The sequence below is a fragment of the Channa argus genome, chromosome 14 (assembly GCF_033026475.1).
Source record: "Channa argus isolate prfri chromosome 14, Channa argus male v1.0, whole genome shotgun sequence".
Lineage (NCBI taxonomy): Eukaryota > Metazoa > Chordata > Actinopteri > Anabantiformes > Channidae > Channa > Channa argus.
In genome coordinates this window covers 14,665,151-14,682,150 of record NC_090210.1, presented here as the reverse complement: position 1 = coordinate 14,682,150, position 17,000 = coordinate 14,665,151, and the positions used below count along the sequence as shown (strand labels likewise).

Sequence of the window (17,000 nt, the reverse complement as noted above, 5' to 3'; positions counted from 1 at the left end):
TCGTGGCCTTCTGCATCCCAGCCCTATGCTCTGCCAATTAGCCACCAGGCCCCCCTTGCCAAAACATAGCCATGTAATTAAATCCATGTATATTAACAATGAATTCGAATTGGAAAGACAAAAAGCAAATATATTTTGTTCAAAACATTTTATTAAATTATTATTATTATTTATTAAAGTCCTATGAAACCCATTCAGCTGTGCTATTGGCAGTTTGTCAAAGCTCTCACCGTTTAATGCTACTTCTAGTGTTTCTCAAAACAAACCCCATATTTTCCATAAGCCCAATCTTGTTGACATGAAATTACAGAAATTTTTGCCTTACAATTACAAGCCTACAAAAAGAGATGAACCGACTGGGATACAGACAAATAATTAATACTGAGAGAGACTTTATTTTGAAATGAGACACACAGTCTCATATCTTATATCTGATTTAGAATATAAGTGAGCAATGCCCAAGTCATAGTTTTTCTTAATCATGTGTTTATCTTTAAACACTAAAAAACAAAGTTTAGAAAAATGCAAATATCAATCCTCACTAACTATGAGCACTTAGGACTCATCGTACCTTGTTGTATAAACAGCATACTGACCTCACTGTACACTTAACAATGTAAACTGGTCTGGAAAGTACCGTTGACTAATTACAGCTGGGTGCTGTGGAGGGCCACAAGCACCCTCTCAGCTTCATTCTGATCAGTATTTGTGGCTGGGTTTTGGCCAGTTTGCTCCTCAGAAGTGCTTGGCAGCCTGTTCTTGGTCAGGTATTGGCTACAAGAGCAGAAGGTGTGGTAGAAAGAGGAGGAGAGGCCCGCGATATCTGTTGAGATGTAAGGTAGGACTTCTGGCGATGCCTGGTTATAGTAACTGATCTGAATAAAGAACCGAATAACATTTTAAAATGTTGTCATGATCAAAGTATATGTAAAAAAAAACTGTTTAATCAGATAAAACTGAGTTTTTCTTACCAGTGACATATTGTTTTGGGACTCCAGTATGGTAAATCCAGCACACAGAACCTCTCCTCTGTTATATCCCTCAGTTGGGGGGTAAGTAGGTAGGGACACAGAACGCAGAGCAATGACATATGGATCTCTGAGAAGAAAAAACCCAAAAACTGTCACATATCACTGCAGGGGTGTACAACATTTGACCCTTCATTCAAACCATTAAGCTAGTTTACTGACCCACTGCTACATGGCTTCCTCTTTGAAGCCAACAAAATGAAGTCCTGTAGAACTCTTTCTCCCTGGATGGCTGAAGTCGGGGAGCCTACAGCACCTTGACGCACTGATGGGGTCACCACACGATACAGGAAGTCATCATCATCAACCCGGTGAATCAGCTCGCATTTTCTGATTTAGGAAAGGACACAGATAAGGATCTTGACAGAAATGTATTTGATATATGTTGAAGCAATTCTATGTTATTAAAGTTACCATTTTAGTAAACAAACTATAACCCCAATTCCGAAGAAGTTGGGACGACATGTAAAACGAATAAAAACAGAATGCAATGATTTGCAGATCTCATCAATCCATATTTTATTCACAATAGAACATAAAATTTCTCAGTTCTAGCATCTGATACATTGTTTAACATTTCATGGAAAATATAAGCTCGTTTTGAATTTGATGGCAGCAACACGTTACACAACACATGGGATCCCCTCTTCTTTAACCAACTGTCCCATTCTTCTCCGATGCAGGATTCTAGCTGCTCAACAGTCCTGGGCCTTTGTTGCAGGATTTTGTGTTTTATGAGGTACCAGATTTTTTAAGATGTGTTGCTGTCATCAAATCCAAAATGAGCTAATACTTTGTTTGTGTTAAATTGTGAACTAAATATGGTTAATAAGATTTGCAATTCATTGCATTCTGTTTTTATTAATGTTTTACACATCATCCCAACTTCTTTGGAATTGGGGTTGTAATTTGTTTTCTTGCCAAGAATCTATCAGTACATTTAAATCCCAATAATTACCACATAATATATTGTTTAATGTGTATAAATCTATAATGTATCAAACTGCAATTTATGCTTGAACACATTGCCTATATTATCTACAAACTACTAAGATCTACTACTAAAGATCTTGTAGGGATACACTTTTATTAAGACTAGCCACATACAGTGCTGTGTGACCTGTGTGTCTACTTGGCCACAGTACCCAATCATTACCTGCCAGAAACCAGAGTTCTGACTCAAGTAAACAAAAAAGGTTATTTTGTCCCAGCAAAATGTGGCCTCTTTGTTCAATGTTTAACTTAAACTATACTACATTACCTACATGTTTCACACTAAAAACTAGATGGGTCTTTGTATGCAAAAGTAATTATCTGTGAGATTTAACATGCTCAGTTAACAAACATGTTTAGATTGCTGTATATTCGGCCTGTTAGTTGTTAGTGCTGCATTTGACAACATTACCACAGTGTTTTACTACATAGACTGGACCATGTCATTGTGATAAAGGAACTGCATTAGGTTGGTTTAAATCTTACAGAAAGAGAGATTCCAACCTGTCCCTATTATTTGTGAATTTTCCAAGCACAAAATACTTAGTTAAGGAGTTTAACTTTTTAGGAAGCACTGCGTGAATTTACATTGCTGCACACTATGACACCTGAGGAGACATCTCAATTAGTTAAACTTTAGCCCAAAAGAAAAGCCTGGAGGTCCTCTAATTTCCTACATCTAAATTAAAACAAAATTAAAGTTTTTGTGTATGAGCCTAAAAAGCTTACAACTATGCTACCTACCCACCCTTGCATGTCATTAACTTTGTTTGTTTTTTTCTCCCACAGTTGTCCTTCCCCCTCTCTGGACCCATCTTCTTCTTCAGGTATCCCTGGCTTTGAGCTCTCTGTTTCCAATGTGCAATTACAGGCCTTACCAACCTGACCAAAGTTATACTGCTGCTTCTTGTTGCTCTTCTTTTTTCTTCTCTCTCTCTCTCTCTCTCTATCCAGTCATCATACCTTGTTGAGGAAGACTGCTCCCCACCCTGAGCCTGGTTCAAGTTTTTTCCATTTAAGGGAGTTTTTTTCTTCTTCTCCACCCTAATACTTGCTCAAGGGGGATTTTTTTCCATTTTCTCACTAACTCTCTATAGTCTTGACTTTATTATGTAAAGTGCCTTAAAATTATGTTTGTTGTGAACTGGCACTTTAACAATAAAGTTTACTTGAAGTGAAGTAGTTTATAGTAGCTTATGTAATGCAATGTAACATGACATAACAAGTACAATCAAACATTTCCAAAACATAGAATCCCACTATAACGTACCATCTCCTGGAGCTCCTAACACGATAAGACTGACTAAATTAAATCTAAAATAAGGTTTAAAATGTGTCACTGAGATTTTACCATTTAGCATTACTTTCCCTCTGTGAGACGCTTGATCAATTTAGGCCATCAACTTCTTTTAAATCCTCCACTGAGCAGGTTAGTATAGTCTGACCATTAGACACAAAGTCAAAAGAAAACTGACCTTTTACAAAGTGTGTGCATTGTGTGCATAAATGCTTTACTGATAATGTGTGTCCCAGCTGGGTCGGTTGCTCAGCTCTGCCAGCAAACTAAAGGCTCTGTCCGCAGGAATATGCACCTTGGCTTCCACCCTGAAACTCAACATGGACTTCTGCTCAATGGTATAAAGACGAACCTGGGGAAAAAAAGAATTACTAGAATGTCCAGGTCCCTCTGGGGAGCAAGCAACAGAACAAACCCAAAGGGTTTGGTTTAGGTGTCTTTTAAATAGTGAACAGCCGATACCTTGTCTTTCTCAGAGCTGAGGCGCCAGTTGTTTCTAGCAGCCAACATCTTTAGAGTGGACACATTGTTAAAGCTTAGATACACCTGGATGTACACACACAAAACCCAAAAAAATAAAAAATATTACATCATAGCAAACACCTGAGCTACTTCTGCTTCAAGTCTCCTCTGATCTTGCTTTGCTCGAGAGCACAAATGCAGTATTTGGCCAAAGACACTGTAAGTGCATTGTATTGTTATATCATCATCAAGACTGCTAATTAACTGAGAGGTATTTTAGACTTCATGTATTTTGCAGAAATGAAGAAAGAATGAAGGAAAATAAAACATTTCTCTGTCCTGTAGTTGCCTCAGTCATTTTTCAGATCTGTGTCCAGTATAATTCTCCCTTTAACGTCTAAAATATTAGCCATGGAGTGCTTTGTTTTAACAAAAAGTTTTCTAGTGTCGAATTAAACTTGCAGCCTGAAGCATTCCCTTTGTATTTCTTTGGTGCTGTCAAAGGGCAACACAGGGCTGATATCTCAAATCAATCTCACAGTGTTTCAACACACTGCAATAAAACCACCAATATTCATTAAAATAGAAAAATAAAAATAGAGTGACAATGGCTGACTATATAAAACTACTATATATAAAATGCCATAAGTCTCTAAATGTCAGTTTGCTCTGTCTGCCTGAGGTTTTCCTGAGGTTTCCAAAGACTTTCTCTGGACCCTCCCAAAACTTTCCTGTCAGCCCTTAGAAACAACCATTGTCCGTGTTCCTTGACATCCATTTCTCCACAAACTGTTCAGTCATGTCCACCTGCACTACTTTTTTCACTACTAGCTGTACTTTGTGCGTTTAGAGGGTGGTCTGTTTTTTTATGCACAATGCGTTTTATCAGTTGTGAACAAGAAAATAACATTGATGTTTATTCCCAAAAAACAAAACATAAAATAATAGTGGTTAGTTTGGTTTAACAAGACAGAAGCAGCCTTGCTCCAGTGTTTTTATCCATTAACAGTGCTTCACAGATGTCCTCAAAAAATGTTACTGTGACTGCGTTTACGTGCACTTAATTAATCAGGTTACTCATAGAAATCAGCTTTGTCTGGTTATCTGGGAACAATATTAGAATAGAATATTTTCCTGATCCTTTGCAGGAAATTACTTTGTTACAGTGGCCCACTAGAACAAACAAAAAGATAAAATTAGAAACTAAATAGCTAAAACAGAAGCACAATTCGTGAAAATGATCAATGTAACATGTGCAATTGTTATTGTTTGTTAAAATGTCTGATGGCAGCTAGCACGAAGGACTTCCTGCTGTGTTTAGTCCTGCATCGTGGTGGCATAAGTCTATAGCTGAAATTGCTTTTACATTCACATACAGCAGCACAGCAATGTGACTTTTCTTTCTTTTGTTCTCTCTCTCTTTCTTTCTGGCTGTTTTAGTGTTGCTGCAGAGTGACTGCACAGGAGGGACAAAGGAAAAGAGACAGAAAAGACACAGAGCTTATCACACAGTGAAAACTTTCCAAATTAAAACATCTGTTGGGAAACCGACTTCTCCAAGCAGTTTGTGTTGGTTAAATTTTCTGTCGGACATTAGGCAAAATTTGATTTAAAAAAAAAAAAGGGTGGCATCACTCTGTTATGATTGCTCCCTCATTTACTCAGCTGCTTGTTTCCATCTGCAGCCTTTTGCTACGCACATGTGCTGAAACCTGGTTAAAGATAATGAATGGATGGATTGATTCCAGTGGTACTTGTTGTAATAAGCCCATTCACATGGGATCTGGTGACATTCATACAAGTGACGATGTACAAAAGAGCAAAATTACTGCAGACTTTTCTTTCCACGGCTGATTATTTTGACTAATATAATTAATGTGTTATTCATCAAAGCAAAGGTAACTTTTACTAGACACAACTGTTTCTCAAACCTTTTCCTCACCTGGTTTGTGGGGTCCCAGGGTACCGACAGAGGAATATGGCTTTTGCAGGAAATTATGTACTTTCTGAAACAAATGGAATGAGAGCAATTAAAACTATTTTTCAAATGTCAAGCCTGGAATGCAGAGCAATAATATTTAAAATATGGGGTCTCAATAAACCTAAAAATACACAAATAAATCAATAGGCAAAGCTATTGGAGGTCATAGCTTCCTTATATTTATATCCTCAAAAATTTAACTGTAAAAAACTGGTGGATTGTGTTATGTATTTTCCATTCTTATGGTTAAACCAGTTTCTGTGGACCAGTGCCAAAATGTTTGATGAAGCACTTTAGCATGAGAGTTTGTTTTTCTTTTTACTGAAAAGTTCAATCTTTTCAGATCTTTTCATTCTAATTTGTATTACAAACAGAAAATGTACAGTGACTCTAAAAGCTAAGACAGTATGTGCTGAGTAAAGCAGCAGGTGGTTTACCTGTCCAATCTGATCTTCTTCCTGGCTATGGCCTCTTGAAACCTCCTTTGTCCTTCCTTTAAATAAAAGCAAGCGTCAGAAGTTGGGGTACAGCATCTCTGCTTGTCATGTGTTTAACAGTTGCCCTTCCTGACACAACCCTCTTCAATTTCTACTGGGCTTAGGACTGGTGCTGCGCGCCTGGGGATGGAAATTTCAGTGTCTTGCCCAGGGACACTTCGACATGTGGTTGGGACGACCGGGTCGCAAACCTCTGACCCAACGGTCGGTAGGCAGCCACTCTACCAATTGAGCCACTGTCACCAAGTAATCAAATCAAATCAAGAATTTTAAAGAAGAGAAATCTAGATCTTCACTGTCAAAGTTTGAACTTAACAACACAGCAGTGTGTAGAAGTGCGTCTGGGCTCAAAGAAAAGAGATTTCTGAAGACCATAGAAAAGATTTGTTAAAAAAATAAATAAGTGAAATACATCAACTTTGTGAAGATATTCTAAGTATTTGACCAGCACCTGTAAAAGAAGATTATATTTTCTTATAGAAAAAAAGAACACATAGTACATATGGCACCTTCCATAAATAAACCAATAGCAGCCTAGTGTTGCAAGCATTCCACAGAGTCCTGTACTGTGCAGTCCTGTACTGCATGTATTTTTATGCTCACTGGCCACTTCATTAGGTACACCTGTACAATCCAGTGCAATCTGCCACAAGTTATACTCTTACAAGGCTATAATTTCTCAGTTTTAAGTGAGACTGTCCGAAAGGTGAAATTATTTACACAATTTCTCTTTGGGATCAATAAAGTTCTTTGAATCTTGAATTCTACTATGTATTTATTATCGAGGCCATAGCATATGGGGGAGTTTAATGAACACAAAGTCAGTCCTTCTAGGGATTTATTGTACCATATCCCTCCAGCATTCAGAATTATTTAGTCTGGTTTATTGCTCTGACCTTTGTTCAGACAAGCCTTCATAATTTATCAATACCAAATCTGTAAAACATGTGTTGGAGGTCATATGGGAGCAACTTAAAATTGAGTTTATACTATATGTCAGTTCATTGTTATGGTTATATGATCTGTTCTGATTCAGTTAACGTTTTCTCACATTTTAGAATATTTTATCAGTAATGTGTGTTTACATGCGCTAAAGTAATCAGGTTACTCGAGGAAACCAGGTTTATGGGAATATGTTGATACATGCAGCACATAAATAATGAACTTCATCCTCTGCCTGCGTCTTATTTTAGAGGCATGGCTCGCTGGTTAGGTGTAAGCATGGCAGAGAAATCAGTGTTCACTATGAAAAATCTACCTGGGCAAATCTGGTTTCCCTAATCCTCTACCCTGGATTATGAAAACAAGATTTCCTTTTTACATGACACTGAAGAAATCATGAGAGTTCTCACGGAAGCAAACTGAAACCTGGTGTAACTGCATGTAATTGCACTGATTTCGATGTTCATCAGTATTGTAGAGGATTTTGTAGGCTAACTCACCAGGGGTTCAGGTCGTATTCGTGGTAATGTACATGGCTTTCGATGGTCATCAAGCACCTCAAAGGTCATGAAGGCAGAGTTTATGTGTCGGGTAGACCCCTCTTCTTGGTAGGCCTCTGCTCGCACCCCCACCTCCATGCTGCAAGAAATAGTAAAACTACTTATTTGTTAAATAGTCATCGACGGCACAAAGTTTGGGCTAACAGAGCTCTGAGCACAGATCTTCTCAGCTCCAACAGACCACCAACAAAAACACACAAATTTGTACTCAACATGAAAATGATTTCTTGACATATTAAGAGCAATGGTGCACTTATTGAAGCTGTTCACCCAGCAAGGTTCCTCATAAGCCTTTGTTATACATGTAAGTTAGCATCTTATGCTGTACAATTCAATGTTATATACTCTATAAGACTGCATGGTAATGTGTCAATATGTTTAAGAACAGTTGTGAAATTATTTTGCCTCATGTTAGTAAAATAATATTTGACAATTTTCCTCAGTGTCACAAATTAGTTTAATCCTGTAGGTTGTGTTATTTTTTGAGCAGACCCACTGCATCGCTGTTTCTAATGTGGCTGGTCACACAAAATACAGTACATATACAACATGTCATGTGTTTATCAGACTTAGTGGCCAGTTAACTGGCCTTTGTGCACTCCAAAAATAAATGACACTAAATAACCTTGCCCTTGAAATTATAAATTTTATAGCCTGGCTGTAACCTTTAACACAGGGATGTTATTGGGGCTTGTTTTTTCCACATAGATGAGTGAAGTTTTATCTTATCTGGTCTTGTCTCCTGGATCTTTATGACTCTTGCTGGAAACAATGGTACCTGTTTTCAAAGGCGTTGTTGACTATAGCCTTCAGCAGTAGTCGGTCTCCTACTTGAGATGGTCCTCTAAAAGTGAACATGTCAATCGTCCGAAGAGTTGGATGAGCCTGACACAGACGACTGCACAGAGAAAAGACAAGGAAAGACAACTTTGTGCTAACAGCTTATGGTTTAGGTTGGAGATTTATTGTGTGTGATTATTTTAACGTCAAGGAAACAGAACTGTTTCATGGGAAAACAAAACACATGTATAGAGCATTATGGGGTCATAAAGCGCTGTTGCTGTGATTGCCAGAATAAAACTTTTACTGTCTGAGTTGTAACAGTTCGATAAGGCAGAGTAGGGCACGTATTACGCTAACACTCCCCTTTTGACTTTGACAAATATTGGATAATAGGGCCCTTTGACTTTGACAAATATCGGATGCTGGGCCCCTTATGTGTGAAGTTTGCATGCTCTGCCTGTGCTTGCGCAGATTTTTTGTTGCTACTCTGGTTTTCTCCCAAAGTCCAAGGCATGCAGTCGTGACACTAAAATGACCATAGGTGTGCATGTGAAAGAGAATGAGTCCCTGTACGATAGGCTCCAATTTTGTTGCCAATTTCACTCTTTAAACCTTTGAACCTAAACTAAAATCTCTGTTTTGTTCTGGTTGAGTTTGATGAAGCTCTGCAACATTCAGGTGTCTAAAATAAATTTCAAGTCATTACTTGGCTGTGAAGACAGGCTGATAAGAAGTGGATCTGTTAAAGCAAGATAAGACAGCTGAATCGTCTCATGTGTAGACATGCAAGAGGGATATAATGATTAGGTCACAACATAAACAACTGTTTAACCCGAGTGCAGCTCCACAGCTCCACACACAGCCAGATGCGATGCACTGTGTTCTGAGACCTGTCAATCATGATCAGCATTACTTTTTTCCCCATGTTGACCCCTGTCCAACACAAAGTAACAGCATCAGTTAGTATTAATGATGTGGCTGCTCAATGTAAATGTCCATTGATTCAAGTGAGTCTCTGCTTTTGTGAGACACTACAGGGATCCAAACAGAATTGTGATAAGCCCACAAAAACACCTGGGTTTTGGTTTGGAGTTTTCTCTGGATTCAAAATCATGCATTAATAATTTTGTAGCACCTCTGAGTGAGCTAGGGCTGCAACTACTGGTTATTTTTGTGGTCAAATTTTCAATATCATTTGTTAATGATCAATGACTCATTTAGCCTACGATTTCATGTCTTGTTTTAGTACAGTCCCACTTAAACATATTCAGTTCCAAATAAAACAGTACATGAAAAATATAAAATGTGGAGAGGCATGTGAGAAGTTTGAAGCAGAAATTGGTTTTATGTAGTTTTTCTGAAAACAATCAACAATAAAATAACTGAGTATTATATTGCAAATCAGCAACATCAGTTCTAGGTTCTGACAGCTATCATACTTCAAAATGCACATTTCCATTTATTAACACATCTATGTCCTAAACCTGGTGGCGGATTTTAAATGTGTGTTACTATACCTGGCAGCAATCATAGCTACATTCACCATCCAGGCCATGATTTGTCCACCAAATGTATTCACCTGGTAAATAAACAAACGGATCAGATATCAGTGAACTTTTGTGCAACACTATAAAATCAATTTACCAAAACCCTGATGTTAAGATTCACACAATGGCACGATACCACTATAATTTATTGCAAATTCCAATAGCATAAACCAAATTTTAGACTGGAAAAGTACATGCACCAAGTACTAAAATTATCAAATCAGAAAAAATATACAACAATAAAAAGATAAATGTATAACCTGATGGTTAGCATGTGGGGGTAGCACCAATTCAACACTCTCCACCCTGGTCCGCTCTGCTGCCACTGCATTGCCAACAGCCAAGTTATCAGCTGACAGACACACACACCAAGCACACACATTAAATATATTGCAAGATTTTCATTTTACTGTATATGCACAGCATTGTGGGAGCTGCTGCAAACATAAGTTAGTAGGCACATATGTTCAGCCTGTCAGCATACACACTGTAGAGATGAATGTGTGTGTTAGTATGTGTCCAGCAGCCTCTGTAGTTTTTTAATTGAAATCTTTTAATTGTCTTTTCATTGCATTAGCAGGAGGAAGAGGGTATTGAGCAGACTCTCATATGAATGTACACAAACACACATACTGAGCCATCCAAGCTTTTCATAAGCCACAGAAAGTATAATAAAAACTGTGATGGACATACTATACCACAATAAAACTGCAACTGAAAAATGTGCATCTCACTTGATAAAATAATTGATCAGAAATACCTTCAATAATTTCTGATGAAACAACATTTTAGTAAAAAAAGGTGATCTAAGGGTATGCAAACCTCTGCACCCAACTGTGGAGGCTGTAACAAAAATGGTGGTGTCTGTGTCACTGTTTACCTGTTTTTAATAATAATAATACACACGTAGTGCTCTTTTGAATAATTTTGGCAACAGAACAATGTCTGTGAAACCAAGTCAAAGTAAATGATGGTGTGCATGTTCATGTTGATGTGGAACTGTCTGGCTGACTAATGCATATAGTGCATGAATAGTTTCAATTAAGCAATCATGGAGTTTGCACATATACTGCTGTCCATGAGAAGACATCAAACCACAGACTGGATTTATGCTGATAGTGTAATAAATGAATTATATTTAGCAACTTTAAGGGGAGGCAAATTGGAAAAGTACCATATATTGCATTTTGTGGATTTTTTCAAACATTACAGAAACAGCATGAAGTAATACATTTGCTAGCAGCGCATTATTACACACTTTCAACCCTGTGACTGACTAATGTGTTTTTAATTATTTCAAATTGAGCATTTATAGAATTTGTACAACCCTATTGTTTATAGCAAGGGACTTCATGGAAAGTGATACAAGCTATTAGACCGAGAGATTTATCGATTGTTGAGCCCTTTCCCCTCCTCCTCTAGCAATTTACAGTATTTTCTTTATCAGGTAACAGTAACAGTCTATTTATTGGGCTCTCTTGTATATTGTAATCTGGAATTGTGTATCAAACCTACCCTGATGGATAGGTCCTTGGGAAAGCAGTTCTTTAATGATGTCATCATGCACCATCCTGACCCTCCGTCTCTCAGCTGCTAAGCTGTATTCAACTTGCTCTTTTTGAGTGTAAGGTATGAATGGCTTCAAGATTACCTGTGGAGGTAATGTCAATAAATGAGCTAACTCAGAGTGACAAAACTATAATAATATATATAATAACAACACATAATAAATCTGTCTAACAAATGTCATAAGATACATTAGTCATATAGCGGATTTATCTTGCAAAAATCTTTCAGCTTGGAAAACTGTTAAGGTGGTCCCACTGCTTAAAAGTTGGTGACCCTTGTGATATAAACATAGACTATTTTAGATTATTATAGTCAAACTCTGATAGGACTTTGCTTTGATGATTTCTCCTTGACTTAGATTTTTGCTTGCCTTGTACCTCACTTGTAAGTTGCTTTGGATAAAAGCGTCTGCTAAATGACTAAATGTAAATGTAAAACTGTGTAAAATTCTAGAAGCCTTAGTATATTCAAAATTTCAGGTTGTTGGAGGATAACAATATCCTTTACTTTTAGCAGTCTAGCCTTAGTTTAGCCCACAACACAACTGCTGCAGTGGATGATATTTGCATTTGATAAAAATAAAAAATAAAAACAAAACACTGTGCTTCTCTTTTTGTGGACTTTTATTGGAAGTTTTTATACTTCCTATTACAATATTTTGTTAAAAAGGCTTTTAGTAAAAATGTCACGGTTTTCTCTAACATTATTCAAACTTTTTTTGTTGATGGTTCAAATCAGGGTTCTCCTGTAAAGAGATCCTTAATCCTACAAAGAGTTCCTCTGCCTAAATAAAGTTAAACACACAAACCTACATACATACACTTCAAATGCCACAAATTACATCTGGTATTCACATTACTTTTACACTTTGTTATTAAACAATTATTTAGTCAGTCGAGTCATGCACATTCTCAAAAAATGATTGACTCTTACTGTCCTCAAACTCATTCTTGATATTTAATAAAATACCTTTACCTTCTGTCCTGTATTTGTGCGCTGGGTAACAAAGGTAGCATAAGCATGACAAACCCTCCAGTGACGGTCAGAGAACAGGTCCTCACAGCTCACCTGGATCCCAACCTGAGATGGAATGTGAAAGGAATAATTCCTCCACTGTGTGTCACACGTGTGAAACACAACTCAGGAAAATGTCCAAGACAGCTGACACTGACCGGAGCTCATACGTGAAACAGGCTTAAGCCTTTGCAGACTAAAGAAAACGTGTCTTAACATTTAAGAAATAGTAGAAAAAGAAACTGAAATTCCTTTCTGCATAATGAAAAAAAGGCTGATTAACTCTATATAGTAAACTTCAAAATGAATGAACTAAGTGATTCTAATTACATTAGATTCTTTTAATTTAATCTAATTATTTGACATCAAATGTCAAGTGATTTTATGCTGTATGAGCCTATGTATGAAATGGAATCCACATTAACAGAATGAGTATGTGTCTGCTTGAAGAAAAGTAGTTTAGAAAAGTAAAACAATACTAATATCGTGCAAGAACAAAATGTGAACTTCTGACCTCCATACTGGTGTTAAAGGCTCGGTTGACCTTTGCCTTGATGTTCACCACGTGACCAACACTGAACAGAGAAACGTGAGGAACGAAAAATTAGTAAAAAAAAAAAAAAAAAAAGAGTAAACTCTAGCGATTTAGATGATCCACCACTCTGTCCTGTTACCTGATGGTGCATTCAAAGTGGATGTCATCCATTGAAGCTGTGACACAGGGACAGCCAGCATGCCGCTCAGCTGAAACAGTCATTTGAGGTTACAAAATATACTGGACATACTGGACAGTCAAAGCATTTCAACACACTTCATGACTAATATTTACTGAATCTCTCACACGCACACATACACACACACACCTCACCAGAGAGGCAAGCGGTAGAGTCCATCCATTTGAGCAGCTGTCCCACACTTAGCTCTTGTCTGTGGTTGCTGTGACAGGGCATTACTATCTGACTCATTTTCACCTGTGTAGGATTGATTCTCTCTTCCTCATCTTCCGCCTCCTCCTCCTCTTCTTCCTCATCTTTCTTTAGCTCACTTGAAACACTAGAACTCATCTTTGAAGCTGAAGGGAGAGAATAAATTATTTCAGGCTGAGATAGGTCAGATTTAAAAAGATTAACAGTGAGATATCAAAGTCATGGTGAGAATCATGCCAAATTTACAATGCAAATTGTAAAACCTCATTAACTGTCCATTTTATTTTTATCACGTTTATTTACTAATCTATGCAACTGATCAATGTGCCACTGTGCTGAAATAGGGCATTATAAAAGACTGCATTCCAATTCTGGATTTTAGTTTTGTTTTGCCCTTTTTTTTCAAATGTATTTGTGTTTTCATTCCCATCAAATGTCTAATTGTCAAAGCAAGCCCACAGCCCCATGGCTTCCAATCCATCCACTAGTAGGAGAATCCAAGCCATGCCAACTCTCAGTCAGAAAGAGAAACACTTTCCAGTCTGTCTGGTAAAAGGAGTGAGAAGTAAACACCAGACTCTTAAACAGGCTTTGGATACATGTAGAAACAGAACTTGTTCTTACTTGTTAAATACTGATATGTTGTATCTTTACTGGAAATCAGCTCTGACGCTTGTGTTGAAGAAAGAGGCAGTCAAGTCACTAAAGAGACTACAGTGACATTAAGCTTGTGCTGATCTTAAAGCATCAAACCAAACATAAAATCAACAAATATCTTAGCTGCTGCTGGTTGTGAGTTCTTAGCAAAGTCCGTTTTCAGCTCCTTAACATGACAAAGAATTGTTACCAAGCATGTCCCAATGTCAGTCAGACAAGGACGGTAACACAGGGCAAGTACTAAGACACCATTAGCATGAATCCTAAAGTACACTGTGGTGTACTCTGAAACCTAACTACGTCTCTGGTGAAGCACCAAGTCATTTTTCTGTGTGAACATAACTGAAAACCAGTGCCAATCCATGACTCATCTTGTTTTGTACATATACAGGAAAGCTGAAAAAAAAAAAAAAGCTCCTGATGGCGACACAGTTTTCTGCAACAGCTTCCTGAACAATGATTAGTTTCTCATTAGATTGAAAGTACTAACTGAGTTTTGCAAAACTTTGCTTCACAAGGCTCAGCTGCAGAAACATTCTTTTGCAGTGATGAGACAGTTTGGGCTGACTGATAGTCTAATTAAGCTGCTTTAGAAAAGCAACAAAAAATTACTGTTACTTTGTTCCAACCCATAACACTGGAGTGCGCATGTCTTCTTTACAGTAACTTTAAAGTGAGGTACGGCGAGGCGCACGTAGCGTTATAGGTCTGTTAGATCTTTTTATGGTCAGCGCTCCTGTGAAATGAGCTTCAAATGAAGCGAGGAACTTTGTGGGGGATGCTAACGTTACCTGTAGGCTTTACGGTGACCCGCAGCTTTATCACCTTTTTTTGAATGACATGCAGCGGAGTAACAGATTTGGGCAGCGAAGTTTAGCACAAAGATGCGACAGTTCACAGACGCACAACATCGGACACAAATGAACGCATTTAGTGTCCGCGTCCAAAGTTGTTGTTTTTTTATTTTCTGTGAGCTGAGGCGCAATAAGTTAGCTAAGGTTAACTAACTTCAAAGAATGGAGCTCGGCTATAAAGTAAACAGCTCTAAATTTACACCCATGCATGTCCGTCGAAGTCATCGTGCAATGCTAATCCCAAAGCAAGATAGCAGAGTAAACGCCGCCGCAAAAAGAACTTTTAGCTAAAGTCAAGCGTATCAATATTAACTTTCACAAGTAAGTTTCCAATAAGATGAACAAACCTGATAGCAGCCACTTACAGTGTCATGTCTGAGACAACAAGTAATGCAGTTGGCAGTTATTTTCCGGGGATACCTTTCACACTAAAAGTAAGGTGCTAAAGAATGCTGAAACTGTAATAACTATACACATATTTGAAATGAAACATGATTTATTATAGGACACTACGAAAGGCAAAAAACATTATATAAAAACAAAAAAATTAATTTGTACTGCAAACTAATAGTAGCCGTATTAAAGTAGCTTTATTTAACAAGAAAAGCCCTAACTTCCGGTATTTTCCGTCTCTTTTTGGCTAACCTGACCGGAGTCAACACGACAAAGTTTAAGTTGAAGGTCCGAACTCTGAGCACATTAAAACACGATCATGTGCGGATTTACCTCCCTGTGGCCTCTTGTCTGTGTTCGGGCCGCTCTCCCAGAGTCTCCCTGAGTGTGTGCGCTCGGTTCCGTTTGTTTTAGTGTCTCAACGCTGGCCGCTCCTGTCTGGCTGTGTTTGAGGGCGTAGACTGTGCCACAATGCGTTTGCGCTTGGTGTGGTCCTACGTTCCAGGAAAACACAACAGGCTTTGTGAGGAAAACGCACACTGTTGCAGTTTTGGTTAAATCTTGTCATGAAGTCGACACAATACATGCAATTACAGTGTCTTTTTTATTTTACTTTTATTCTTTTATTTATTTATTTTTTATGCTATGGAAAACTGGCTAATAAGTGCAGGAAAGTACAACCCCAATTCTAAAGAAGTAGGGGAGATGTAAAAACTTCCTGTGGCTACTCATTTCTTTCTTCTTTCCACTCTCACCCAAACCGGCTGAGGCAGATGTCCGCTCACCCTAAGCTTGGTTCTGTTGGAGTTTTCTTCTATTAAAGGGAGTTTCTCTTCTCAACCATCACCTAGAGGGTCAGCATGGTGGTGAAGTGGTTTGTGCTTCCACCTCTCAACTAAAAGTTTCCTGGTTTGAACACCTTAACTGGGGACTCTAAACTGCCTGTAGGTGTGAATGTGAGTTTGAATGGTTGTCTGTGCATGTCTCTCTGTGTTGGCCCTGAGATAGACTGAATCAACCAATAGATTTGCATTATCAAGCTAAAACATCCTAACACCTGTCTCTAAAACTGTGTAACTTTAGAGTGATAATTAGATATTACACATCAATCTCAATGCCTAATTATTAAGCGATGCAATTCTTGGCAGCTCAAAAATTAGCTCCGCCAAAAAATGCACACCCCCTTAAGCTTATTTTCAGACATTTTCTGACCAAATGGGCAGGTTTAACAGGGCAGGTTTGGGTTGTCTTAGCATAAACATCATTAGCATCACTGCTCCATTATAGGGGAATGCAAACTTTGGCAGCTCTAAAATCAGCTCTGTCGAGTAATGCACCCCCTCTTTATATTTCTGTACACACACATTAGGATTCAATTATATTATCAGTGTTGTATTTTGAACTATTTTACCTAGACTGTAGCCTACAGTATGCAAATCTCAGCATTTTTACACAATCTCTCTGTTGAATATGTCCACCTTTCTCTTCAAGGAATCA

General features: G+C 37.9%; 1 protein-coding gene across 4 annotated transcripts; it reads right to left on the bottom strand.

Annotated features, from left to right (window-relative positions):
* Positions 1-131: 131 nt before the first annotated feature.
* Positions 132-15,997, bottom strand: acot11a (acyl-CoA thioesterase 11a). 4 transcript variants are annotated; one of them, XM_067529350.1, is made up of 17 exons: positions 15,837-15,997; positions 13,542-13,745; positions 13,348-13,417; positions 13,188-13,248; positions 12,635-12,739; positions 11,606-11,741; positions 10,351-10,442; positions 10,061-10,122; positions 8,539-8,658; positions 7,701-7,857; positions 6,199-6,254; positions 5,723-5,786; positions 3,781-3,864; positions 3,537-3,670; positions 1,191-1,358; positions 972-1,098; positions 132-875 (listed from the first exon to the last, which is right to left on the bottom strand). In XM_067529350.1, the coding sequence occupies exons 2-17, from the start codon at positions 13,735-13,737 to the stop codon at positions 648-650; spliced, it is 1,860 nt and encodes a 619-aa protein (XP_067385451.1). In that variant the 5' UTR covers positions 13,738-13,745; positions 15,837-15,997; the 3' UTR covers positions 132-647. The 4 variants fall into 4 exon arrangements, with proteins under 4 accessions (XP_067385451.1, XP_067385453.1, XP_067385452.1 ...); XM_067529352.1 differs by having other exon boundaries at positions 7,701-7,839; XM_067529351.1 differs by lacking the exon at positions 15,837-15,997 and adding an exon at positions 15,458-15,526.
* Positions 15,998-17,000: the final 1,003 nt, after the last annotated feature.